At 40.0% G+C, this 27,206-nt stretch overlaps 2 protein-coding genes across 3 annotated transcripts in view; one reads left to right on the top strand and one right to left on the bottom strand.

The window, feature by feature from the left end:
• LOC120515261 overlaps window positions 1-27,206 on the bottom strand; it is a 489,908-nt gene that overhangs the window by 270,080 nt on the left and 192,622 nt on the right. The window lies entirely within an intron of this gene.
• On the top strand, window positions 9,715-11,158 carry LOC120515337 (E3 SUMO-protein ligase ZBED1-like). The gene is made up of 2 exons (XM_039736172.1): window positions 9,715-10,604; window positions 10,758-11,158. Exons 1-2 carry the CDS (start codon window positions 9,966-9,968, stop codon window positions 11,130-11,132), a joined length of 1,014 nt encoding a protein of 337 aa, XP_039592106.1. The 5' UTR covers window positions 9,715-9,965; the 3' UTR covers window positions 11,133-11,158.

Genomic DNA, 27,206 nt, shown 5'->3' with positions numbered 1-27,206 from the left:
TCCATGGGGTTAACCGGAAGTGATATTGTGGTGGCCATTTTGAAACCCAGAAATGGCCACGATTATCTTTCTTCAGTTTTCCTGGAATAAGAGGTTCAGGTAAGTACCACGTGATAATCCTTCATCTCACAATGTTTCACTGACCTTTGGGTTTTTTGACTGCCTCCCAAGCGCATGTGTGTGTGTGTATTTAAACGAGGGGGGACCCAAAAATAACCGGAATTTTGTTGTTAGGTTGGTACTTGTAATACGTGGTTGGGCCGCTAGGGCGATCTAGTTACACTCCTCACAAGTCAGTCTACCAAGTGCCATCAGTCTGGAAGGTTGTGCTTGTGTTCAGTGAATTTTGTAAAAGTAGTTTTGTGCAAGCGTCGTTTTTTTACGATGGCCAATTATCGTGAGCAATGCGCGGCAGTGAAATTTTGTTTTCTTCTTGAAAAAAGTGTTACAGAAACTATTGTTGTTGAAACGGTATGACAACCCTGAACCACCCACCCCACTCACCAGATTGAGCTCCGTGTGATTTCGTTTTGTTCCCTCGGATGAAAAAAGACTTGAAAGGAAAGCGTTTTGCTGACGTCGAAGAGGTAAAACAAGAAACAACCAGAGCATTAATGGGCATTACTTCAGACAAATTTAAAAAATGTTTCAAACAATGGAACAAACGGTTAGATAAGTGTATTTGCGCCAATGGAGAGTACTTTGAAGGAGACTAATTGTAGTTTGTACAGAAAATTAAATTAAACACGTTTCAAAAATATTTCTGGTTATTTTTGGTTCCCCCCTCGCATATATATATATATATATATAAAGTACATATACTAGTTGTGTAAATCCGTGCTGTAAAAAACCTCCTAGAAACTATTAAAATGATCAGAATAAAATTGAAAAGGAGAGATGTCAGTTAATTGAAAGGAGCTACACTGGGCATCTCTCTCCTAGGAGGATTTGTTTTGCCGACGTACTCGCATCATTTGTGCAATAGCATCTAAGTGACTTTGTCTTTCTTTAGAGGTTTCGTTTTGCTGACATGCTGGCCTCACTTGTGTTATTAGCATCTAAGTTTCTGTTTCTTTGCAGGTGGAGCCCTTACCCCGACTCTACCTCTCACTTCAGGGCTGGACAGACAGACACAAACACTTCCACGTGTTACCGGCCTCAGGCCTAGGGGATCCTGGGGCAAGCACAAGCCACTGTTGTTACAGGGTGTAGACATAACGATATGGTGAAATAGCATAAAACAATCAGGCAGCAGTCACAGGTCTCAGACCAGACTTCTCTGTTCTCCTTTATTCTCCTTTTACCAGAAATATATAAATGCTTCAATCTCTGCATAGATCAACATGACAATCAGTGAAACAATGGTGCAAGACAATTTCCTCCTCTAGAAGAAATAGGGTAAACACTTTTACTTTGGTTCAACAATAGTGTTGTTGTTAGCTATCAAAAGTACCTGATTAGAAAACAATGTCCCCAGAACTTGTTAATTTTCAAAGGAAGCAGACAGTTCTGTATCACCACATTGTGTGTAGATGAGATACTAAATCAAAGCAGTCTGATAATTCAAAGCAGTCTGACTATTTATCCAGGCAGGTAAATATTTATGTCCTATACAGTAGATAACCATCAACAATAACCTGTAGCAGAACTTTCCAGAAATTTTGCCTTTTCTTTAAAACACTGATTTATAGCCCATTACGCTAAGCAACACACAGAAATGTAATTTTCTTTTGAATAATGAATTCTAGCCCATTACAGAAATATTAAGTCATAAATTAGAGTGATCACACCATTCCACAAACTCCTTGACAAGCGGTCCATGGCTGTCTTCCTTATCTTGTAAAACACTCACAATGATAGAGCCGTCTGCAAATTTCAGGATGTGTTGATCATTCTGTAAACTCCTGCTGTCTTTTGCAGATAAGACTAGCCATGCCCTGCAGCTCCACCTGCGCAGTAGTGAAACAGGACAGTGAGGAGGGCCCTGCCTATTTAATTACGTCTTGGATTAGCGCAAATATATCGCTCCTACAAGCGGACTATGATTCTTAGCGCAATGAGCGAAGTCGCAAAATCAACCAGAATGTTCAAGCAAATTATGGAAAACTAGCTGTGTAAGACTGTGCTATAAAAGCCTGGGGTCCTAGAAACTATTGAAAACGTCAGAAAAAAAACTGAAATGTAGAGATGTCAGGTAATTGAAAGGAACTACTCTGGGCATCTCTCAAGTTGGAGGATTCATTTTGCCAACATGCTGCCTCGCTTGTACTGTATATTAGCTGTGGGAGGAAAACAAAAAGGGATACCATTTTGCCGATGTTAGCTGCTAAGTGAAATTGTCTTTCTTCTGAGATTTCATTTTGCTGATGTGCTGGCTTCACTTGTGTTATTAGCGGCTAAGCGAGTTTTCTGTTTCCTCGGAGGTGAACCCCTTACCCTGACTCCACCTCTCCTCTCACTTCCAGGCCGGACAGACAGACACACATGTGTGCACGGGAGGCATCTAAAGGGCTTGAGTAAGGGCAATTCGAGTCAGACCGGGATGTAGCACAATGCACTGATTCTTTTTCTCACTTTCCTGTAGACCATCCATGGGAGATTCCACCTGGCCCTGTTGACATCACTTCCGGGTCCAAGCCTATGGAAGAAGACCTTGCCGGCTCCCGCCCCTTTGATGTCACATCCGGGCTTGAGCCAATGGCCGAAGACCCCTTCACTTCCTGTCTTCCCTTTAAAAGCCTCCACCTTTCCCCAAATCCCTCAGTTCTGTTTTGGACTCAGTTCTGTGCACATCAGTGCTGTATAACATTTTGCGACTTTGCAGCCAGGATACCAAATATATGGGTGGCTGCCCCAAACCTTGCTATGACTCTGTGTGGAGTTTCTGACAACGTTTATATATAAGAAACCCGATCTAAGTACATTAAGTAGTTCTCTCATGAAAGCGGACAGACATACAGACAGACAGATTTTGGATTTTATATAGAGATAAACAACAACAACATTTATTTCTATAGCACATTTTCATATCAAACAGTAGCTTTATTAAGTGCTTTACTTAATAAAGAATAGAAAAATAAAAGACACAATAAGAAAACAAAATAAATCAACATTAATTAACATCGAATAAGAGTAAGGTTCAATGGCCAGGGGGGAGAGAAAAAACAAAAAACTCCAGACGGCTGGAGAAAAAATAAAATCTGTAGGGATTCCAGACCATGAGACCACCTGACCAGTCCCCTCTGGGCATTCTACCTAACATAAATGAAACAGTCCTCTTTGGATTTAGGATTCTCACGGAAGGGCCTGATGATGATGATGGTCACGTAGACTTCTGCCTTTAAATCCATCCATCATTGTTGGAGCATCATGAAGCTTTGAGTAGGTGGAGGTGGCGCAGGCCACCACCACAAAGAAACCGGAAAAAGAAACAGAAAAGAGAGTAGGGGTCAGTACGGATTTTAGAGCCACCATGAATAGTTATTATAAGGAAATTGAACATATATTCTCACTTGCTCCTGTGAGTATCTTCAGCGCTGCCCCAAGCCCCTTAGTAATCTGTTCTCTAACCCCAGAAGCAGCACCACTCCCACTAAGGAAGTGACTAGTAGGGCATTACAGAAGGAGGAGGAGGAGGTTAGGAGCATGAGCGGATACAGCATGTTGCCTTCACCCACCACATGACAAATCACCTCAGGAGTATATTAAAATTTATAGAGGAGATGAGCACTACTTTGGAATGCAGTTGTCTGGTGGTGAAACTGGTAGAAGGTGGCTGGTAAATTGGGGGGTGCTCACTTCCTATTAAAATAAAACTACTGAATTGTTTCTAAAGGGGTTGATACAAAATGCAAACCCAACCACAGGGGATGCACAAACCAGTGTGTTCCTTCGTGTCGGTCCCAAGCCTGGATACATGGGGAGGGTTACGTAAGGAAGAGCATCCAGTGTAAAATTTTGCCAAATCAATATGCGGACAACAATACACATTTTAACAACGACCGCCACCAGTACTGTTAGCCAACAGGGTGCTGGCAGAAATTGGGCTATTGTTGGCTGAAGATGTAGAAGAAGAGGGGGGAGACGTGTCCGGAGGCAGGAGGAGAGGAGGAAGGTGAAGAGAGCAGAACTGAGGGTAGGAACATTGAATGTTGGCAGTATGACTGGTGAGCGGGGAGAGTTAGCAGATATAATGGAGAGAAGGAAGGTTGATATATTGTGCGTACAAGAGACTAAATGGAAGGGGAGTAAGGCCAGGTGGATCGGAAGTGGATTCAAATTGTTCTATCATGGTGTTGATGGGAGGAGAAATGGAGTAGGAGTTATTCTGAAGGAACAGCACGTCAAGAGTGTTGTGGTGGTGAAAAGAATGTCAGACAGAATAATGATTATGAAGCTGGAAATTGGAGGTGTGATGATGAATGTTGTTAGTGCATATGCACCGCAAGTTGGGTGTGTGATGGGTGAGAAAGAAGATTTTTGGAGCGAGTTGGATGAAGTGATGAACAGTGTACCCAAGGGACAGAGAGTGGTGATTGGAGCAGATTTCAATGGGCATGTTGGTGAAGGGAAGAGAGGAGACGAGGAGGTGATGGCTAGGTATGGTATCAAGGAGAGGAATGAAAAAGGTCAGAGGATAGTGGATTTTACCAAAAGGATGGACATGGCTGTGGTGAATACGTATTTTAAGAAGAGGGAGGAACATAAGGTGACGTACAAGAGTGGAGGAAGATGCACACAGGAAGATTACATCCTATGCAGAAGAGTTGATATGAAGGAGATTGAAGACTGCAAAGTGGTGGCAGGGGAAAGTGTACTTAAGCAGTCTAAGATTGTGGTCTGTAGGATGATGTTGGAGTTCAAGAAGAGGAAGAGAGTGATGGCAGAGCCAAGGATCAAATGGTGGAAGTTGAAAAAGAAAGACTGCAAGGTTGAGTTTAGGGAGGAGGTGAGACAGGCACTGGGTGGCAGTGAAGAATTACCAGACAGCTGGGAAACTACAGCAGATGTTGTAAGGATGACAGCAAGGAGGGTGGTTGGCATGACATCTGGACAGAAGGAGGAAAAGGAAACCTGGTGGTGGAATGGGGAAGTAAAGGAGAGTATACAGAGGAAGAGGATGGCAAAGAAGAAGTGGGATAGTCAGAGAGATGCAGAAAGTAGACAAAAGTACAAGAAAATAGGGCGCAAGGTGAAGAGAGAGGTGGTGAAGGCTAAAGAAAAGGCATATGATGAGTTGTATGAGAGGTTGGACACTAAGGAGGGAGAAAAGGACTTGTGGGCTACAGAGAGGGACCGAGCTGGGAAAGATGTGCAGCAAGTCAGAGTGATGAAGGATAAAGATGGAAACGTACTCACAAGCGAGGAGAGTGTGTTGAGCAGATGGAAAGAGTACTTTGAGAGACTGATGAATGAAGTGAATTAGAGAGATGGATGGATGATGTGGAGATATTGAATCAGGAAGTGCAACGGATTAGCAAGGAGAAAGTAAGGACAGCTATGAAGAGAATGGAAAAGCCGTTGGTCCAGATAACATACCTGTGGAAGTATGGAGGTGTTTAGGAGAGATGGCAGTGGAGTTTTAACCAGATGGTTTAATGGAATCTTGGAAAGTGAGGAGATACCTAAGGAGTGGAGAAGAAGTGTACTGGTGCCAATATTTAAGAATAAGGGGGATGTGCAGGACTGCAGTAACTACAGGGAGATAAAATTGATGAGCCACAGCATGAAGCTATGGGAAAGAGTAGTGGAAGCTCAGTTAAGAAGTGAGGTGATGATCAGTGAGCAGCAGGATGGTTTCATGCCAAACAAAAAGAGCACCACAGATGTGATGTTTGCTCTGAGGATGTTGATGGAGAAGTTTAGAGAAGACCAGAAGGAGTTGCATTGCATCTTTGTGGACCTGGAGAAAGCATATGACAGGATGACTGAGGAGCTGTGGTATTGTATGAAGAAGTTGGGAGTGGCAGAGAAGTACGCTATGTACGAGGGAAGTGTGACCGTGGTGAGGTCTGTGGTAGGAGTGACGGATGCATTCAAGGTGGAGGTGGGATTACATCAGGGATCGGCTCTGAGTCCTTTCTTTTTTGCAATGGTGATGGACAGCTTGACAAACAAGATTAGACAGGAGTCCCCGTGGACTATGATGTTTACTGATGACATTGTGATTTGAAGTGATAGTAGGGAGCAGGTTGAGGAGACCCTGGAGAGGTGGAGATATGCTCTGGAGAGGAGAGGAATGAAGGTCAGTAGGAACAAAACAGAATCCATGTGTGTGAATGAGAGGGAGGTCAGTGGAATGGTTAGGATGTAGGGAGTAGAGTTGGCGAAGGTGGAGGAGTTTAAATACTTGGGATCAACAGTACAGAGTAATGGGGTGTGTGGAAGACAGGTGAAAAAGAGAGTGCAGGCAGTGTGGAGTGGGTGGAGAAGAGTGTCGGGAGTGATTTGTGACAGATGGGTATCAGCAAGAGTGAAAGGGAAGGTCTACAAGACAGTAGTGAGACCAGATGTGTTATATGGGTTGGAGACGGTGGCACTGACCAGAAAGCAGGAGACAGAGTAGGAGGTGGCAGAGTTAAAGATGCTAAGATTTGTATTGGATGTGACGAGAATGGATAGAATTAGAAATGAGTACATCAGAGGGTCAGCTCAAGTTGGATGGTTGGGAGACAAAGTCAGAGAGGCGAGATTGCGTTGGTTTGGACATGTGCAGAGGAGAGATGCTGAGTTTGCTGAGAGAAGGATGTTAAGGATAGAGCTGCCAGGGAAGAGGAAAAGAGGAAGACCTAAGAGGAGGTTTATGGATGTGGTGAGAGAGGATATGCAGGTGATGGGTGTGACAGAGCAAGATGACGAGGACAGAAAGATATGGAAAAAGATCATCCGCTGTGGCAACCCCTAATAGGAGCAATGCCAAAAGAAGAAGAAGACGAAACAGCCAGACTTTTTACGTTAACAATCTTATCAATGATATGAAAATCAACTATCTTTCACTAAGAGAAACATGGCTAAGCCCTGATGTTGCCAATTGTTAATTGAAGCAGCACCTTTGAATTACAGCTTTGCTCAAGGCCAAAAAGGACAAACTGAGTACTTACTTGAACCAATTAAACTGTAAAGATGTCAGTTTTGGTATTTTGACGTCTTTCAACTATAACAATAATAAACTATGACAGGTTCCTAATTGAAGGTGATTTCAGTTTTCATGTGACCCGAAAGCAAGAGAATTCATGAACTTACTGCAGTCTTTTGATCTGAGGCAGCACGTCATTCAGCCCATACATGAGGGAGGATACACATTGGATTTAGCTATTTCAAAAGGATTAAAAATTGACGTGAGGCAGGTCATGGATATTGTTATATCAGACCATTTTTGTATATTATTTAACATAGAAGTACTGATAACTATAACTAATGAGAAGCGTATTGTTAATTGTTATTTTGATACATCTGCAGCTTCAGTGTTTGCTAATACGCAGGCTCTATTGTAGGCACTGAGCTGGACAGTCTGACATCGGTGGCAGAGCAACAGGAGCTGAGCAGACTCTTGTCAATCATAGAGAATCCACTGCATCTACTGAACGGGATCATCTCCAGACAGAGGAGCAGCTTCAGTGATAGACTGCTGTCACCGTTCCACTGACAGACTGAGGAGACCCCACACTATGTGACTCTTCATTTCCACTCGGGGGGGTAAATGTTAAAATTATACAAAGATATTGTCTTTTTTTTTTACCAGCATTTTTATTACTCTTTAATTTAATATTGTTTTTGTATCAGTATGCTGCTTGCTGGAGTATGGGAATTTCCCCTTGGGATTAATAAAGTATCTATCTATCTATCTATCTATCTATCTATCTATCTATCTATCTATCTATCTATCTATCTATCTATCTATCTATCTATCTATCTATTATATAGCCTTATCTATCTATCTATCTATCTATCTATCTATCTATCTATCTATCTATCTATCTATCTATCTATCTATCTAAACAACCTATTTGTAGTGCTTACCTCAATAGAGCTAACATTGTAAATAGTAAGGTGGAGAATGTTTATACTAAGGTGAGAGGTGCAGCTGACATAGTGGCCCCTAAAAATCCTCCAGCACTATTATGTCTCGGAAGACCTAAAGAGTGTCTGATTTAAAACGAATATGTTGGAGAGCAGAGTGTAAATGGAGAAAAACTAAATTAATAGTTCACTATGAAATATTGAAGGCTAAAATAACTGAATAAAATAGCACAGTCCACCTTGAGAGGCAGTCCTGTTTTTCTAAAATTATAAATGATAATGCTGGTAATCCAAATTCCCAACTATTGATTGTCTTCCAAACCCATCTTGCTCGATGGAATGCCTTCTAGAAACTACTAGTGAAACTTTGGAACCATTTGCTATATTTTTTAAACAAAAAATAAATATTAGAATTAATATTGTATATCCCCCCAAAGTTAACCCAATTGGATCCCAGTATCATGCTCCTTTAAGTGAGTTAAACTATTTCATTGGAATAGATCTACTAGAAGTATGTTAAATAATTGCAGTTGTCAATCTCCTGCTCAAAAAAAATAATCTTGCTTTCCCTGTCTGTGATAACTTCAGACCAATGTCTAACCTACCTTTCTTAAGTAAAATTCTAGAAAAGGCAGAAATTAAACAGCTAAAAGATTACTTGATTCAACGTTCTACTCTTGACCAGTTTCGGTTTAGTCAGGTTTTAGACCAAATCACAGTACAGAAACTGCTCTGGTTAAAGTAGTAGATGATCTGCAGGTGAATGTGGACAGAAGCCGTCTATCTGTTCTTGTTCTCTTAGACTTGAGTGCAGCATTTGACACCATTGATCACAGTATTCTTATAAATTGCGTTCGACAATGGGAGGGCCTCTCCAGCAATATGTTAAATTGGTTTCAGTCTTACTTAAAAGGTTGGAAATTCTTTGTTAGTTGTAATGATTGTATTACTTGAATTTCTGAAAGGAAGAGTAGTAAGTTTCTAAAACTAAATAAGGAGAAAACAGTAATCTTAGTTATTGGCAAAAATGGATATAGTGAGGGTATTAGAATTACACTTGATCCTTTAGGCATAAACATTAAGACCTGAGGGCTGCATTTGACACCATTGATCACAACATTCATAGAAATCACCTTAGTCAATGGGTGGGCCTCTCTGGTAGTGTCTTAAATTGGTTTGAATCCTACCTGGCAGGTAGAAAATTCTTTGTTAGTTGTGGTAATTACAACTCAAAGACCCCTGATATTCTATATGGTGTTCCATAAGGCTCTATCCTGGGTCCGCTGTTCTTTTCGATTTATATGCTTCCGTTAGGTCAGATTATCTCGAGGCACAACGTGAGCTACCACAGCTATGCTGATGACACACAGCTGTACTTATCAATAGCACCTGATGACCCCGACTCTGTTGTTTCACTGACACAATGTCTTACTTGTATTTCTAAATGGATGAATAGTAATTTTCTAAAGCTAAATAAAGAGAAAACAGAAATTTTAGTGATTGGCAATAATGGATATAATGAGGTTATTAGAAATAAACTTGATGCATTAGGATTAAAAGTCAAGATGGAGGTAAAGAACTTACGGGTAACTGTTGACTGTAATCTGAATTTTACATCACATATTAATTAGATCACTAGGACAACATTTTTTCACTTAAGAAACATCTCTTATATCATTGAAAGATGCTGAGAAATTAGTTCACGCTTTTGTTTTTAGTCGGCTGCAATACTGTAGACACGCCACCTCTATGAGAGTCACACTGGCACAAACCTGGCACACGTATTGACGGAAGCAGTGGCAGAGTGAAGGATAGAGAGACCCAATACTAATATCCCAGTCACAACAGATAATGCCAAAAAACAAATAAATGCAGTGAATGAAGCAGGACTTGGCCCACAGATAGGGTGCTTTGCACATGCAATTAATTTAGCATCCCAAAAGGAAATGAAAGTGTGTAAGATGGACCGCCTCCTTGGGGGGCTCAGGAAGGTGGGTTCCTACTTCCACCGAAGCTCAACAGCTGCTCATGTGCTTAAGACCATGCAAGAAATGCTACAGCTGCCTACTCATAAGCTCATACATGATGTCACATCAAGGTGGAACTCCACTTATGATATGTTGGAGCGTTATCTTGAGCAGCAGGCAGCTATATACTCTGCACTAACAGACAAAAACCTGAAGAAAAATGCCAGAGACATCGCCACCTTGTCTGATGATGATGTTAAAGTGGCAGAGGAGGTCCTCCAGCTGCTCAAACCACTCAAAATGGTTACAACTCTGTTGAGCACTGAAACTGCACCATCTGTGTCCATGATCCTGCCTCTGAAAACAAGGATCCTACAATCCATGGCCCCAAGTGAGGAAGACAGCACCATCACAGGAGATGTCAAGACTGCCATTAGAGAGGACTTGAAGCCCAGATACACTTCACCACCAACCCTACAGGACTACCTTCACAGATCTACTGCACTTGATCCAAGGTTCAAGTCGCTGTCTCACCTAGACCTTGCCCTACGCCTGAGGACATACAGTGATCTCACTACTGAGATTGTGAGCAGTCTTGGCACTGAAGACTGTGAAGAGGTAAAGAAAATAAATATTTTGAAATTATATATGTTTTATTTTTTATGATAATGTTTTTAGTTAAGTTTATTATGTTATTTATTAAGTTATTGCCACATTTTAATGTCTATGGAAAAAAAAAAGTTTTCATCAATAATGTAACTTTCCCTGCAGCGTCAATATGCAGCACCAACAGGTACAGACACATCCCCTCCTCAAAAGAAGTCGGCAATGGCAGAGCTTTTTGGCGAGACCTTTGCACAGAAGGACATGGTCAGCAAGGCTTTTGCTGACACCATCAAAGAGGAGGTGGTATCCTATGAGGCAGCAAGTGGCATTCCAGTCGATGGTGATCCACTGACTTGGTGGAAAAGCAACGAATGTAAATACCCTCACCTTGCCACAATGGCAAGACACCATCTTGCTGTGCCTGGCACTTCAGTGCCTATGGAGAGGGTGTTCTCAACAGCAGGGGACACAGTTACAGCAAAGAGATCTACACTTTACCCAGAAAATGTAGACATCCTCATGTTTTTGAAAAAAATGTGAAATTATAAGCTCAGGTCTGCTTTGCTTTCTTTCTTCTTTTTTGATGATGTGGACATATTATTATTTCTCTCTCCATGTTCAAAGTAAGAAGCAATGATGCCTCAAATTGCATTTAAAGTTGTTTTTTTATTGTGTCCACATTAAAGGAAATACTGTAGTTATCATGCCCTATATTGCACCTTAATTTGTATTTATATAATTGAGTGGAATGAGTCTTGAGTTGAATGTTTTTTAATGGGCAAAAAATATTCAACTAAATAAATGGAGAGTTAAATTTGTCTTGTCTTTATTTTTTTTTCTGCTGATCCGAAAATTGATCCGATCCGTGACTTAAAACCGTGATCCGATCCGAACCGTGAGTTTTTTGATCCGTTGCACCACTAATAACTATTCATGGTGGCTCTAAAATCCATCCCAACCCCTACTCTCTCTTCTGTTTCTTTTCCGTTTTCTGTGGTGGCGATCTGCCTAATCAAAGCACCGTGATGTCCCTACATCGATGGATTAAAAGCCAGAAGTCAGCATGACCATCATCATCAAGTCCTTCCAAGAGAACCCTAAATACAAAGAGGACTGTTTCATTTATGTTAGGTAGAATGTCCAGAGGGGACTGGGTGGTCTCGTGGCCTCAAACCTCCTGCAGATTTTATTTTTTCACTCCAGCCGTCTGGAGTTTTTTTTTTGTTTTATTCTGTCCTCCCTGGCCATCGGACCTTACTCTTATTCTATGTTAATTAGTGTCTTATTTTAATTCGTACTTTGTCTTTTACTTCTCTTTTCTTCATCATGTAAAGCACTTTGAGCTCCATTATTTGTATGAAAATGTGCTATAGAAATAAATGTTGTTGTTAAGACGGAGGTAAATAATTTTGGTGCAATCATTGACTCTGACCTAAGCATTAAATCACATATTAATCAGTTCACTAGGATTGCATTTTTTCACTTAAGGAATATAGCAAAAGTTAGACTTTACAAGCTTTTGCTTTTTAGTCGACGAGATTACTGTAACGCACTCCTCTCTGAACTATCTAAGACAGACATCAATCAGTTACGGTTAGTGCAGAATGCAGCAGCCAGAATCTTAACTAGAAAAAGGAAATGTCTGAGCACATCACACCAATCTTAGCACCGTTACATTGGTTACCAGTGTCATTCAGAATTGACTTTTCTACTACTACGTGTAATGGTCTATATAAAGGTTTTAATAATCTATCTCTTCCTGTATTTTGGAATGTCTGTCCCTAACACTCCAAGTTGTAACTTTAGATCTTCTAATGGTGGTCTGCTTTTAATTACAAGATCCAAGCTTAAAAGAAGTGATGAGGTGGCCTTCTGCTGTTATGCACCTAAAAACTGGAATACTTTACCAACAGAAATTCACCAGAATAATACTGTGGAACATTTTAAGAAACTGCTAAAAACACATTATTTTCAAAGGGCTTTTTCGTAGCTACATTTTAATTGTATTCCTAATAGACTACATGGACATAGAATTATCATATTCTTCAGGGTTCCGCAGTCTGTACTAATCCCCAAAATTCTCTGATGTCTTTTCTGAATCTTTGATCTGCACGATCACCGCCTGCTCCAGGCACCATGTAGCCCTGTGAGATGATTGAATGAAGGTGGGCGCTCCAGCTGTTTGCACAACCAATTTCATCAAATCCTATCATGTGATGCCTGATTAAGGAACATTTATATTAGGTAGAATGCCCAGTAGGGGATGGCTGATCTTTTGGCCCACCTTGAACACCTGCTGATTTTGTGTCTTTTATATCCATCCTAACTGGAGTTTTTTTTCTGTTCTCCAGGCCATCTGACCTTAACGTTTTTGTCACTTATTCTTTAACAGTATTGCCTAATCTTAATATTTTTTTTTCTTGTAATATTCTCTTTGTCATCATGTAAAGCACTTTGAGCTACAGTTTTTGAATGGACATGTTCTATAGAAATAAAGGTTGTTGTTGTTGTTTTGATCCCTGGGCTACAAAAAAGAGACTGTGGCTCTAGAAAAAGTCCAGAGAAGAGCAACTAGGCCTATTCCAGAACTTCAGGGGATGAGTTATGAGGACATATTACAAGAGCTGAGCATTTACAGTTTAAGCAAAAGGAGATTAAGAGGAGACCTGATTGAAGAGTTTAAAATGATGAAGGGAATGAGTCCAGTGGATCGAGATGGAGACTTTAAAATGAGTTCATCAAGAACACGGGGACACAGTTAGAAACTTCACACAAACATTACAAACTTTTTCTTTACACAGAGCACCAAAGGCACTTGGAATAAGTGACCAAGTAATGTGGTGGACAGGAGGACTTTAGGGACTTTCAAAACTCAACTTGAAGTTATTTTAGAAGAAATAAGTGAATAGGACTGGCAAGCTTGTTTGGGCTCATTGGCCTGTTCTCATCCAGATTGTTCTAATGTGTGTGTGTGTGTGTGTGTTTGTGTGTGTGTGTGTGTGTGTGTGTGTGTGTGTGTGTGTGTGTGTGTGTGCGTGTGTGTGTGTGTGTGTGTGTGTGTGTGTGTGTGTGTGTGTGTGTGTGTGTGTGTGTGTGTGTGTGTGTGTGTGTGTGTGTGTGTGTGTGTGTGTGTGTGTGTGTGTGTTTGTGTTTGTGGTGTGTGTGTGTTTGTTTGTGTGTGTGTGTGTTTGTGTGTTTGTGTGTGTGTGTTTGTGTGCGTGTGCACGTGTGTGTGTGCGTGTGTGTGTGTGTGTGTGTGTGTGTGTGTGTGCTCACCCTGTGATAAACTGGCACCCTGCCCAGGTGTTATTCCTGCCTTGTGCCCTGTGACTGCTCAGACAGGCTACAGCTTCCCCACATCCTTCCTCTGGATAAGAAAATGGAAGATAATTTGAACTCTTGTAGTTTAATGACAACAAATTATATTAATTAAAATCATCCATTTTAAGGCATTATGATTTATATGAATAATTTTTCTTAAATTTATGTATCTAATATTATAAATCAGAGAATAGCTTATGTTTTTAAAGTTTACAATATTCACTTTACTGTAAATTTCTCCTACAGTTGAAATGTGTAAATTTTACAAAATGGTCCAAAATATTTCTTTTAATACATAAATGAAAATAAAAATTGTCACGCTTGGGTCAGAGATTTGCACAGGGACACAGATGGTTGTAGAAAACAGGAATTTTATTCAGACACTGCAAACAAACATTTGTTTTTTTTCAAAAGTTTAAATGGGCTCCATGACAAGTCAGAGATGACAGTTTCGCTAAGAGCAGAGAATATCAGAGACAGAGAGAGAGAAAAGCAAAACAATCAATTCCCAAAACTGACAGGCGCTGCACAAGGCTTTTAAGTTAGCGGAGTATCGCGCGAGGCTTGTATTACACGTTATAGCGCAAGTGAGAAAGTAAGGAGCAATGTGAGGGTAGTCTGTGTTTCAGGGGTTGTGGTTTGCCCAGGGCGTCTGTATCTTCTTGGGGTGCGATCAGCCCTCCAGCTCACAAAATAAACATATTTGAACCGTCTAATGTTAATGAAAATCAATCACATTAAGTACTCCTGCTTTATGTGACTTTTTTTCTTAAACTTTACTGTCTAAAGGATTTCAACTGTATAAACCAGACAACAAAAATATTTTAAAATTACTCAGATTAGTTTTTAGAAAATTGGTCATATCGTTGGAATGTGTAAATCTTCAAAACTGGACCCAAATCTTTCTTTTTCAGAGCAGCTCTTATTCTAGCTGTCCATTCCTTCTGAACTCAAAGTCAATTCTTGTCTCTGCTGTGCCACTCAGAGATAATCTGTCACTTGTTGTGCCCTGACTGCCACTGCGACTCGTCACTGTGACTGAAGGTGCCAGTGTGGTTTTTCAGTGCGATGCCATAAGTGAACCATTTTTGGTTCTTTACAGGATCATCAACTTGAAGGTTCCAGAAAGACTCTTTATTCATTTAGATCCATAACAGTCTCCATAAAGAGACACAAACAGAGTAGAGAAGATTTATAAAATGCCAGGGGCTTCATGATTTTAAAAGTTCTCTTGCTGCATAAAGTCAGACATATTTAAGTTTGGGTTTTCTTAGTCTGTCAGTATTCTGCTAGGCAGCCTATAGATATTAAAAATGTCTTATCTTTCCACAAATTAGGAACATTTACAAAACTCGAATAAAAAACTTCAAATACAAAAATCCTTCATAAAATAAAAATGGTTCTTTATCAAGCACTGAGTCTAGACTCACACAACTCACTAAAGTGCCACTTTAGGACCTTTATTTGTAAATGTGTAGTGTGAAAAACAATTAAACAATTGACAACTTAAAAAAAGCATTTTCTGAACAAAATTTATGTGATGGAGAAAAGGGGTTTTCCTTTTTAAATTCAGCATTCAAACATATCTAAAAATCACAAGCAATAATCAAAACCATTTTTTTCAATGCATTCCTGTGTCACACTGTCACACATGTGAGAGCCAAGAAATGTCATTCAGTTCACTGATAAACGAACAAAAGGCTCTGATCACTTTGTTAATATAACTTAAAATAATCATGTCTGTTAATATTACTTTGCTCTTTCTAGTTACCCTGACATAATTCCCTTAGATGTCACATTAACAGAGTTGTATCAAGTTGAACAAACTGTTGAGTTAAGTTGATTTAACTTACAATAAACAACTTCAGGGCAGCACGGTGGCACAGAAGGTAGTGCTGCCACCTTGCACTTAGGAGACCGGGTTCGCTTCCCGGGTCCTCCCAGTGTGGAGTTTGCATGATCTCCCTGTGTCTGTGTGGGTTTCCTCCCATAGTCCAAAGACATGAAGGTGAGGTGCATTGGCGATCTTAAATTGTCCATAGTGTGTGTGCCCTTCGGTAAACTGGTGCCCTGCCCGGGGTTTGTTTGCTGCCTTGCACCCTGTGTTGGCTGGGATTGGCTCCAGCAGACCCCCGTGACCCTGTGTTAGGATATAGCGGGTTGGATAATAGATGGATGGATGGATAAACAGGTTCATGTACATGACGATCCATAAACTTATGCCCCTTTTGTTCCTTTGTAGTCCAAGAGATCTCCACACCTTTGTGTACTGAAAGACTTTTATGTTATTCATTTTTTTCTGAATGTTGTGGGTTTTGTACGGTTATAGAAGATTATTTATGATAGATGCCTGTTGATATTCTGATTTTTTTTTCCACTCTAAATCAGAAAAGCACCTTTTTCTTTGCCTACTATATATTAGAATTATTAATATTAACATTACACAGAAAGTGCATCCACCCAATATCAATACATTAAGCCTCCTATATTGTTAGCAACTTGTTAGCAACCAGGCTTGTTTCAGTCAGGATTCAAGTATACTGAGCATAATTAAATCATTTTTGATTAAACAATTTTATTATGTGTAACAAATGTACATATTTTATGTTTTTATAGTGTTCTAAAAGGTTATGTAAAGCCTTACAACATGTGAGTTTGGGATGCAGTAAATTTAAATGAGTTATGCAACATAACATTTTGAGGGTGTGCTGTGTTATTAAGACTTGGAATTCATGAGTGAATTGATAAAAAGGTCAAAAAAGTCCTTCCTTAGTCACTGTTTATCATTTTACCTTTTCTTTGAACATTCCCGTTTACCAGAAAGCACGTGTATTGAAATGTCAGCCGAGAGGGGCAGACAGATCGCCCACTTCCCCAGTCTATAAATATGAAGCACATCGCAAAACAAAATCTCAGCATCTGAAAATAAGAATGAGAAACCCAATGGGCAAGTACGTGGTACATTTTGATTTTTTTTTTTAATCTTCTGTAGTCTGTTTCACCGTTACAAAGATGGCGGATTGAATTAAATGGTCACTTATGATTTGTGTGTTATTTTTTGAAGATATAATCTTCTGATGCAAATATTTTCTAGGCTAAATGAAAGTTCGTATTGAAATTGAAGTGTAGGAGCTGTTAAACATGGCGGCGGCATAAAAAATGACACTTTGTAATGCATTTTTGAGTGCTTAAGAATGTAACTCTTTCATTTAAAATAACCTGTTGTTGATTGACTCCGAGGGTCTCAGAGTTATGGGTGCCTGATGGGGCTCGAGTCGTCTGTTAAAGCGTGTGGAGTAGCGGCGTGTGAATGGCACTTAAAGGATGTCATTTTGTCTGCTTGCAGATAGCGGGGTTTCGTTTATTTACTAAATCAACAAGTGAGCTTTAAATGTGTGAAGAAATCGAGACAAGCGGGCGCTTACTTACCGAGGCGCTGATGACGCCTTCTGTCCACTGGTAACGCGGTTGGTGTCATTCGTGATGTGGCTCGGCGATCGTGCAGACATTGAGCTTGGGAGCGTTTGCACTGTTACGATTATTTCCGATGCCGCTTTGAGGGAAATGCACTTGCCGCGAGTGTGCAATTGTCGTTGTGAGACAGAAGAGACTGTCAGGGTGAGGCGTGCACGCGCGCGCGAGTCAGCGCCGCTATTTAGGGACCGCACATGAGCAGGACACAAGTAATCTTCAGCCGGGTGACTAGAGAAAGCAGAAAAGCACAAAAAGGTTTTTTTAGCAGGGGCTTCAGAGCCCTACATATCCGCACAGTGAAGAACAATACCTCTTCCTATAACAGAACCACCACTGACTGATTGAACTGAACTTAGTCACACACTTATACATGACCCATGTGGAACTCATGACCATTACGTTGATTGCAATTCTCAATGTGCCTTCATTTATTCTTTATCTATTTATGCTTATATATTTACCTTTACTTTTACTCTGTGAATATTTGGAATTAATAATAGTAACTTTGTTTCTCATAGCTTAGTGTTTACTTTTAAAGCTGTGCTTCTTGTAGTTTAATGTCTGCTCTTATATACATTTATCTAAAGCATCTATAAGTTTGCTCCAAATTGTATTTCATTGTGTTGTACAGTGATAATAAAGATATTTTACATCTTCCACAGGTAGCCAAGGAAAGGCTAAAAATGTCCTCTTTGAGGTACACTCTACACTCCCATATGGATGTAGGATGGAGTTGATATTGACTTAAAGGTTTCTGGATTGAGCATTATTTATGGTAGCCCTATAGTATGAGCAAACTGTTTTTGTCTGATTGTATTATTATTATAGTTTTTATTATAAGGAGATTAGGAAAGGTGTATGCCAGCAGAGGAACGTGTGTTTTAAAGTAATATGTATATCTTTTTTATGAACTTGTAAATATTTTGTGCATTTTTGTGGATTACTTTTTTTCTCTAAGCACAATGTTATTTATTTGTTTTATTTTGCACGAAGCTCTATATAATTTTTAAAGTGAGCTCAAATGTTTTAAATTTGAACCTCTGTGGCGATGTGTAATTTTAACAGTCGCGTTCCCCGGAGTGCGCATGCTCCGAGTGGGAGCGGGTGCACGTGTCCGCGTGCCCGCACTGCTCCGAGGTTGTTGGGTTGCTTGGCTGATTGAGCGCTCACATGCAAATGCCAGCGGGTCATTCAAGTGCATCATTCACACCTCCGAGCGTGCGGTAGAGGGGAGGCAGGCAGCTGGGTAGAGAGCACCGTGGAAGTGCGAATGGCCGACGCTCGAAAGGAGCTGAAAAAGGGGGGCTCCAGCACAGCATCTTGAGGTAGCTTTAGTGATCTATTGTTTAGGAGAACAGTATGATTTATGGCCTGTTTGGTCCCTCCTAAAGGTGCGAGGCTCGGCAAGCGGCTCGGCTGGGAACCTGTGACTGCAGCAGGGTTCCTTAAAAGGTTGGCTGTGCTTGTTGGTGAACGTCTCCCTGTTAAGGTTTTGCTGAAAACAGCAGATTAATGCAGAGATTCGAGGAGAAACAGTTAGAATTAAAGTATAAAATGATGAGAGCATTCAAAATATGAATTTAGGGAAATTGTATACGTCTAAAGTTTTGTTGTCACTTAATTGTTAAAGGAGTAAAAGTTAATTATTTTACACTTAGACCAAGTGATTAGACCTGCAATATTAATTCCCCCAGTAATTTGTAAAGTGTTGTTTATAAAGTTAAGCATTAAAGATCTGGGAGGAAATGTGAGAAGAAGCAAGATTGGGATTGTTTTGATTTGGCCCTGCCATGTGTGAGCAGCTGCAGAGAATGAATACAGCTCTTTTGAAACAGAAACCTGCCTCCATCTTTTTTTGTTAGAAAAGATGCCTTGTTATATACGAATAGAGTGCATAAGAAAGTTATGGTCCTAAATTTCAAATGAATCCTTATGGCAGACTGATTAGTTGGTATCAGGGACAATAGACCAACTAAAGCAGTGCACTCATATATTTCCAGAGAATTTTGTAGGCCAGCACATGACTTTTCAGTTTTTCTGTAAAATATCATTCAACAGTATGGTGTGTTGGCTTATCAAGGCATTGCAAGCTCTGGTAACTGAGTGGCTTACTGAGGATGGACTTATTCTTAGTGAACCTCATAATATTGTAGTGACCTCCCCATAGCAGAGTCATACATGCAGTTTTTTGGAGCCTCATCACACCTGCCATAAAGTTTTCTACACTGAACGTACACCTGGGGACCCTTTACTGCGAGGGAGCAGCACTACCGCCACACCACCCATGTTTAATACCTGCTTTAATGCATTTCATCCTGAAAATGATATCAAGTATTTATCTTAGCATTCTAAATGTTCAGAGAGCAGGAATATCATGAAAGTGAATGGATTCTGTGCGGTGATCGCTGCCTGCGTCTCCTCTTAGTGCGGAGGAAGTCAGTTTAAGAAGTGCGTACAGCGATTAACAACTGGGTTGGGGAACACTTAACACAAAGCATTTCATGTGCTACATAACTTATGATGGGGTTTGAGAAAATCTAGTAAATGAAACATTGATTGTAAGATGAAGTTTAGTTTTAACAAAATAAACTATGAGAATAAAGTGGAAATGTCGATTTCAATCTCGAAATAAATAACGAGAATAAAGTCGAAATGTCAAGAATAAAGTCAACATGTCAACTTTATTCTTGACATATAGCTTTTTTTTCTTTTTTCTTCAATTTGTCCGTATTTTTTTTCACCATGGCCCTAATACACTTCCATACAAAACCCTCAGCAATTCAGTGACAAAACTTTTGCTCAGGACAGTGTGTTGCTGCAAGGTTTTCTGCACACTTTTTGCAATATGGACGCAGGTCCAAATATGAGCAAATATAAGAACGGCAGATGGGGTCACTTTGTAACGGTCGACCCCTTACCCGGCCGGCAGCTACACCTCCAAGACCTGTGGCCTGGATAAATTACTGAGGTTGAATCTAATTATCAAGCCGTACCTTTAACAAATTAAACTTTTCCCCACAATCGACTATGTAAATAAGCACAAAAGAAAAGCAGATATGTAAACTTAAACTGATAAATTGAATTAAATGAAACAGAATAGCAACACAAATATATATATTTGTACAGAAATTATATGTAAAATGTAACACACACACACACTTTAATGCATGTCATCATGAAAGTGATATCAAGTATAAATCTAAAGATTCTAAATATGCAGAGAGCTGGAATATCATACATTTACTGTAATTTGTTCTGTGTGGTGATCTATTGCTGCTTGCTTCTGCTGTCAGGTCCATGAAGCTCGTAGCCATTAAAAACTGGGATGACGTTAACGATGGTCTGCTTTAATGATAAAATAGACGGCACAAAAAATGGTATGTGAGACTTTTAAAATGTATCGTGTCATTACGATGGGGAATATGCGGCGCTTGAATATAAAAGCACCATGAATACATCTGTAGGTCGGCATTTTGCTTCACCACATCGAACCATTCATCAAACAGCGAAGCACGCACATCGATCCCCATAGGATCTGCATAGAGGCTTTCTGTCACATGTAGATAGTGAACAGAGACACTGACGTCACATTCCAACTTTTAGCACACTGCGCCCCCCGACTTTTTGATGGTACCGCAACTCGCTCATGCTCATGAGGACCTGCTCAGAGGACGCGTGAAATGAAATGCGCGTACGCGTTCTGAGCGTGAAGTATAAACAGAATACACAAATGTTAAATAACAACGACTTATTCATTGAGGGTGTTGAACTCCATCAAGGCCGTGTCTTCTCGTCGTTCCTATTTGTGGCTTTCATAGACAGGAAATTAAGGCAGGTGTGCAGTTGGGAGGGGGCTTGGGGTAAAATCGTTGCTTTATGCAGGTCATGTTGTCTGCTTAACCTCATCTGACTATGAACTTCAGCATGCACTCACCTCAGTCAATTTACGCTTTTCAACCTGTGAGCTGGGGGGGCTGATCGCACCCCCAGAGAATACAGACATTCTTTGGAAAACCCCTGAAAAACATTGACAGACTACCTTCACATTGCTCCATACCTTACTTGCGCTCTATCGTGTGATAAACTTCTCCACATACTTAAAAGCCTCTACAGCACCTATCAGTTTTGGAATTGATTGCCTCTCTCTCTCTCTCTCAATCCCAGACATTTCCTGCTCCTGACACGTATTCCTTTGAAGAAGGAGATACGTGTGCATACTTATAATTGAGAGACGGAACTGTCATCTCTGTCCCATCAAGGAGCACATTTAAAACCTTTAAAAGAGACAAATGTTTGTTTGCAGTGCTTGAATAAAGCTTTCTGTCTTTTCAACCTCCTCTGTTTCTGTGGAAATCTGTGACTCAATTGTGGCAATCCATAGACCACAGAGGATTAAATATACAATACAATACAATACAGTTTATTTTTGTATAGCCCAAAATCACACAGGAAGTGCCGCAATGGGCTTTAACAGGCCCTGCCTTTTGACAGCCCCCCAGCCTTGACTCTCTGAGAAGACAAGGAAAAACTCCCAATAAAACCTTGTAGGGAAAATGGAAGAAACCTCGGGAAAGGCAGTTCAAAGAGAGACCCCTTTCCAGGTAGGTTGGGCGTGCAGTGGGTGTCAAAAGTAGGGGGTCAATACAATACAATATACAGAACAGAACAATTCCTTAAGACAGCATAATAATAAAAATTTTAGAAGTACGGTTTAACAGTAGATGATATGACATAATTAGGTTTGGATATTTTTAGAGTCCTGGAGATCTCATCCATCTAGCTGCCTCCCCATTTGGCCATGCCACGGCTGAAACGTTGCTCCGATGAAAGGACCCCTCTTTCCCAAGATTCCTGTGATCCTCCATCAGGGATGACTTTACCATAGGCAGGCAAACAACTTGGCAGGTGGGCCGTGGCATCAATGGCCACATTTGGGTACCGAGAAAAGAAACAGAATAGGTGAGGGTTAGTATTCAAATATAATTATCATGTTACTTATGTTATAGTGCTAATGACTAACAACAGAGATGCAGTATGTACAGTTAATCAGCAGCTCTAGTCAGGATATGCTAAACTGAAGTAGTGAGTCTTCAGCCGGGATTTAAAGGCTGAGACTGAAGGGGCATCTCTTATGGAAGCAGGAAGACCATTCCACAGTTTAGGGGCCCTGTAACTAAAAGCTCGACCTCCCACTGTTATTTTATTAATCCTTGGAATCCTAAGCAGACCGGCATCTTGAGATCTTAATGTGCTCAGGTTTGTAAGTCATGATAAGTTCAGACAAGTAAGCGGACCTTGGCCATTTAATGCTTTATATGTTAAAAGGAGGATTTTGAAATCTGCCCTAAACTTAACTGGGAGCCAGTGTAAAGATTTAAGAACTGGGGTTATGTGTTCATATTTTCTTGTTCTTGTAATAATTCTTGCAGCGCATTTTGGATTAACTGGAGGCTGTATAGAGAACAGTTTGAACAGCCAGTGAACACCGCATTGCAGTAGTCAATCCTACTAGAGATAAATGCATGAATTAATTTCTCACAATCCTGTTTATTTAGAAAGCCTTAATTTCCTAACATTTTTAAGATGGAAAAACATGTTTTGGACGACTTTGTAATATGCGCTTTAAATGACATGCTAGAGTCAAAGATAACTCCTAGATTGCGGGCTGATTCAGTAAAATTAATTGGGATTCCAACTGAGTTAAATGATGACAAAATATTGCTGTGATCAGCGTCATTCCCTCCAACAATTAACATCTCTGTTTTATCTGTATTTAAAGACAAGTAGTTCTCATTCATCCATTCCTTTAATTCACTAACACAACTAATTAAAGACAACATCGGAGAAACTTCATTTGATTTAAATGAAAGGTATAACTGGGTGTCATCTGCATACAGTGAAAATTAACATTATGTTTCCTAATGAGAGATCCCAGTGGAAGCATGTAAAGTGAAAACAGTAAAGGTCCCAGTACTGAGCCCTGCGGACACCATATTGAACTTCTGTGTATAATGATGGAGTACTGTCTGCACATTTCTGTACATACTGGAATCGATTTGATAAATAAGAACTGAACCAAGCGAGCACGGGCCTGTAAGCCCAACATCGTTTTCTAGCCTGTGCAGTAAAATAGAATGGTCAATGGTGTCAAATGCTGCACTTAAGTCCAACAACATAATTACAGTGGAATTTCCTTCATCAGAGGATATCAGAATGTCATTTACAACCCGTGTTAGTGCCGTTTCTGTACTATGACCAGTGCGAAAGCCAGACTGGAATTTCTCAAATAAATTGTAATGCGTAAGGTGTGACTGAAGCTGACTGGCGACTACTTTTCTAGTATTTTAGAGAGAAATGGTAAATTTGAAATAGGCCTATAGTTATTTAGTATGTGTGGGTCTAGGTCTGACTTTTTAAGTAAAGGTTTAATGACTGACACTTTTAGTGCATCAGGTACTGTGCCATGCAGTAATGAACTATTGATAATGTTAGAATAGGGCTGCAAGAACATCCATTGCACTTTTACTAGTTTTGTTGGCACTGGATCTAGGGAACAAGTAGTGGGCTTCATTTTAGTAATTAAAGTTAAGACTTCCAGGTGAGTTACAGGATTAAAATTATTAAAGTGCTGAATGCAATGTGACAGGGTCTGCTAAGCTAGTATTTGGTTTGTACTGTGATGCTGAGATCTGGGATCTTATATTTTTAATTTTCTCATTGAAGAAGTTCATAAAGTCTGTACTGCTAATATCTGTTGGTATTTTGCACTGTTGATCTGAATTCCCATTTGTTAATTTAGCCACTGCTCTAAAAAGTACCCTAGGATTTTTATTATTGCTATCTATTAATGTAGAATAGTATTCTGAGCGAGCTTTAAAGAGGGCCTTTTTATATTTATTAACACTCTCTGTCCATGCAATTTGAAAGACATGTAGCTTTGTTGTTCTCCATCTGCTCCAGTTTTCGACACTCTAATTTAAGAGCTCGAGTATTTTCATTAAACCAGGGAGAGTTTCTATGTGCTTTGATCACTTTTGTTTTAGGGGAGCCACTGTGTCCAGAGCATCTCTCAAGGTCACATTATAATGTGATATTAGCTGATCTAAATTGTTTTCCACGTTTACATTTGATGTTAACTGATCTAAATGGTTTTCCACAATTACACTCGACTTACTCAAGGTATCTATAAATTTTGAAGCAGAATTACAATCTAGATGTCACTGTCTTTGTTTTAATCTGCGAGTGCGCTGGCATGGGCAGAACTAAATCAAACGTAATTAAGAAGTGATCGGAAATAACTACATTTAATGGAGTAATATTTAAATTTTGAATTTCAACTTTGTAAGTTATAATTAAATCTAATGTATGGTTATGATTATGAGTTGGACCTTTGACAATCTGACAAAATCCTACTGAATTTAACAAATAAGTAAAACATTTGCTAAAAGTGTCAGTTTCCACATCAATGTGTACATTAAAATCCCCATCAGAACTACGTGATCATAATTTATAGCCAAATCAGACAGAAGGTTGCTAAATTCAGTCATGAACAATGAATATGGCCCTGGCGGTCTGTAGACTAGCACTATAATTGTGTTGAAATCTGTTTTAATATTTAAAATGAATGCCTCAAAGGATGTAAAGTTGCCTAAATTTTTAGGAGTGATTTGCATTTTGTTACAATGAATTATTCCAAGACCTCCTCCTCGACCAGAATCTCTAGACTTATGAAGGAACGAGTATCCATCTGGTGACGCCTCAGCTAGGGAACAGTGTCACATTTACTAAGCCAGGTTTCAGTAAGAAGACACAGATCAGATTTTGTACTTAATATTATATCATTTACCAAAACAGCTTTAGTGACAAGAGAGCGAATGTTCAATAAACAGCATTTAAAACTGCATGGTTCTTTCTGAACTGCTGATATATTTTTGTTTTAATTTGAATTAAATTTCTATTACAGATGCCCCTGGTGGAGTGTCTGGTTTTATCCCTTGGTCTAATTATACACCTTATTTTTGGTTATCAATTAATTTATGGTTTGTATCAAGACTAAATTTACTGGATGCCCCACAACAGGGATTATGGGTAACAGCTTCAGGAAAATAACAGGTGGGATAAAGAACAGCCTGTGATTTAAGATCACATGACTGCGGCCTGGATGGTGCTCTAATCAGTCAACCAGGCAGTTTTGCTGCCATATTTTGGGATAATACATAAGATCCCTCCAGTTAGGATGAAGACCATCTCTTCTGAAAAATCCAGGCCTTTCCCAAAAATCATCCCAATTGTTCACAAATGCTATGCTTTTATTTGCACACCAGGTTTCTAGCCAGCAGTGAAAGGAATGCAATCTGCTATAAATCACATCCCCTCTATACAATCTTGGTAAGGGACCAGATACAATTAAATTCCGACATTTTGTTTTAGCTTTGGTGCATAGAGAGATGAAGTTCCGCTTTAATACCTCAGATTGCTGTAAATAAATATCATTAGTGCCGACATGCAGCAATAAGGTAGATACTTCATCGTCGGCAACACGGTCCAATGGGCCTTTATGCCAGAAATCTTGGCCCCTGCAAGGCACTTAACATTAACTGCTGGTTTAACATAGTTTGGAATTCTAACATTCCGCACTATGGAATCGCCAATTATGAGCACTTTATTATTCTCAGTTTCCACAGGCGCGCTGCGGAGAGCTGAGAACCTGTTCTGGGTCCGAATTGGTGACCTGGGTGCTGGGGGACTAAATTTTGGATTCTTAGACCCCCGTCTTACTGTTACCCACTCGCCCTGTGGCTGAATTGGTGCTGCTGATTTCGGCCTCGCACTGACTACAGTGGGACCTGGAGAGACTGAAGCTGAATCAGATGTAGCCGAATTGTCTAAACAAACCGAGTCGATCCAATTTTCGGTTTGCCTAATCGCTATCAGATTCCTAACGCGGTCCTCCAATTCGCGTATTTTCCCGACCAACTCTAAATTAACTAAACATTTTTGGCAGGTGAAGCTATCTGCACTGTCGGCCGGAAAACCTGAGCTGTACATACTGCAGGACACACAACATATAAACGTGCCCTCGATGGGCAGAGAGCAGATAGAACTTACATTAAATGTTGAAGTCATCTTTGCCGTTTTTATAGGTGCTTCGCGCTTTCCGTGTTCAGCTGAATCACCGTCGCTTTAAGTTTCCACCACCCGCTGAGCGATAATTGATATGATAATTTAAAAAAAAAAAAAAGCTTTACAAAAATAATTTCTTTATTGATTTGGTCACAATGCATGGCACCAATGCTACATTAAAAAATGTAATATTTGGGTAAATGTTCTGATTTGATTCATACAATTTTTATATTCAGAATCCTGGGCTTCACCATATATGCATTTGTGGGAAACTCCTGATCAGTTTGTCAAAAGCCCTAGTTATATTTCTGAATTAACAACTAACAATTAACAATACTTTTTTCCATTCATTTATTGAATTTGCATAATGCTATACAGGTATTAGGATCATGAAAGCCAGGGCTTATTCTGGCAACAGTAGGCCAAAGGGAGGATGAGGATGAAGAGCAGAGCACCAAAAGAAAGCACAACGTACAAATTCTACACAGCTGGTGACCAAAACAGGTTTGAAGCCAGAGCTCTCAGTCTACCCAATGAGCCATAATGCCACTTCATTTGCCACTTCAATTGGCCCAAGAGTGACTGAATTTGTGTGTAGTCTGCAGTGGTTCTTGCATTGTGCCCAGTCCTGCCAAGATACTCTCTTCTTACCCCCAGCAACCTTGCATAATATTAAAAATGCTAAGAAAATGGACA

This window comes from Polypterus senegalus, chromosome 1 (assembly GCF_016835505.1).
Source record: "Polypterus senegalus isolate Bchr_013 chromosome 1, ASM1683550v1, whole genome shotgun sequence".
Lineage (NCBI taxonomy): Eukaryota > Metazoa > Chordata > Cladistia > Polypteriformes > Polypteridae > Polypterus > Polypterus senegalus.
Note: the sequence above shows the minus strand (reverse complement) of the source record. Positions and strands in the feature narration are given on the sequence as shown.

Excerpts from the sequence above, each read along its gene's own strand:
- LOC120515337 (XM_039736172.1), top strand. The coding sequence starts at position 9,966 with ATGAAAGTGTGTAAGATGGACCGCCTCCTTGGGGGGCTCAGGAAGGTG. Across the intron at positions 10,605-10,757 it reads GCACTGAAGACTGTGAAGAG|CGTCAATATGCAGCACCAAC; the intron begins GTAAAGAAAATA and ends CTTTCCCTGCAG.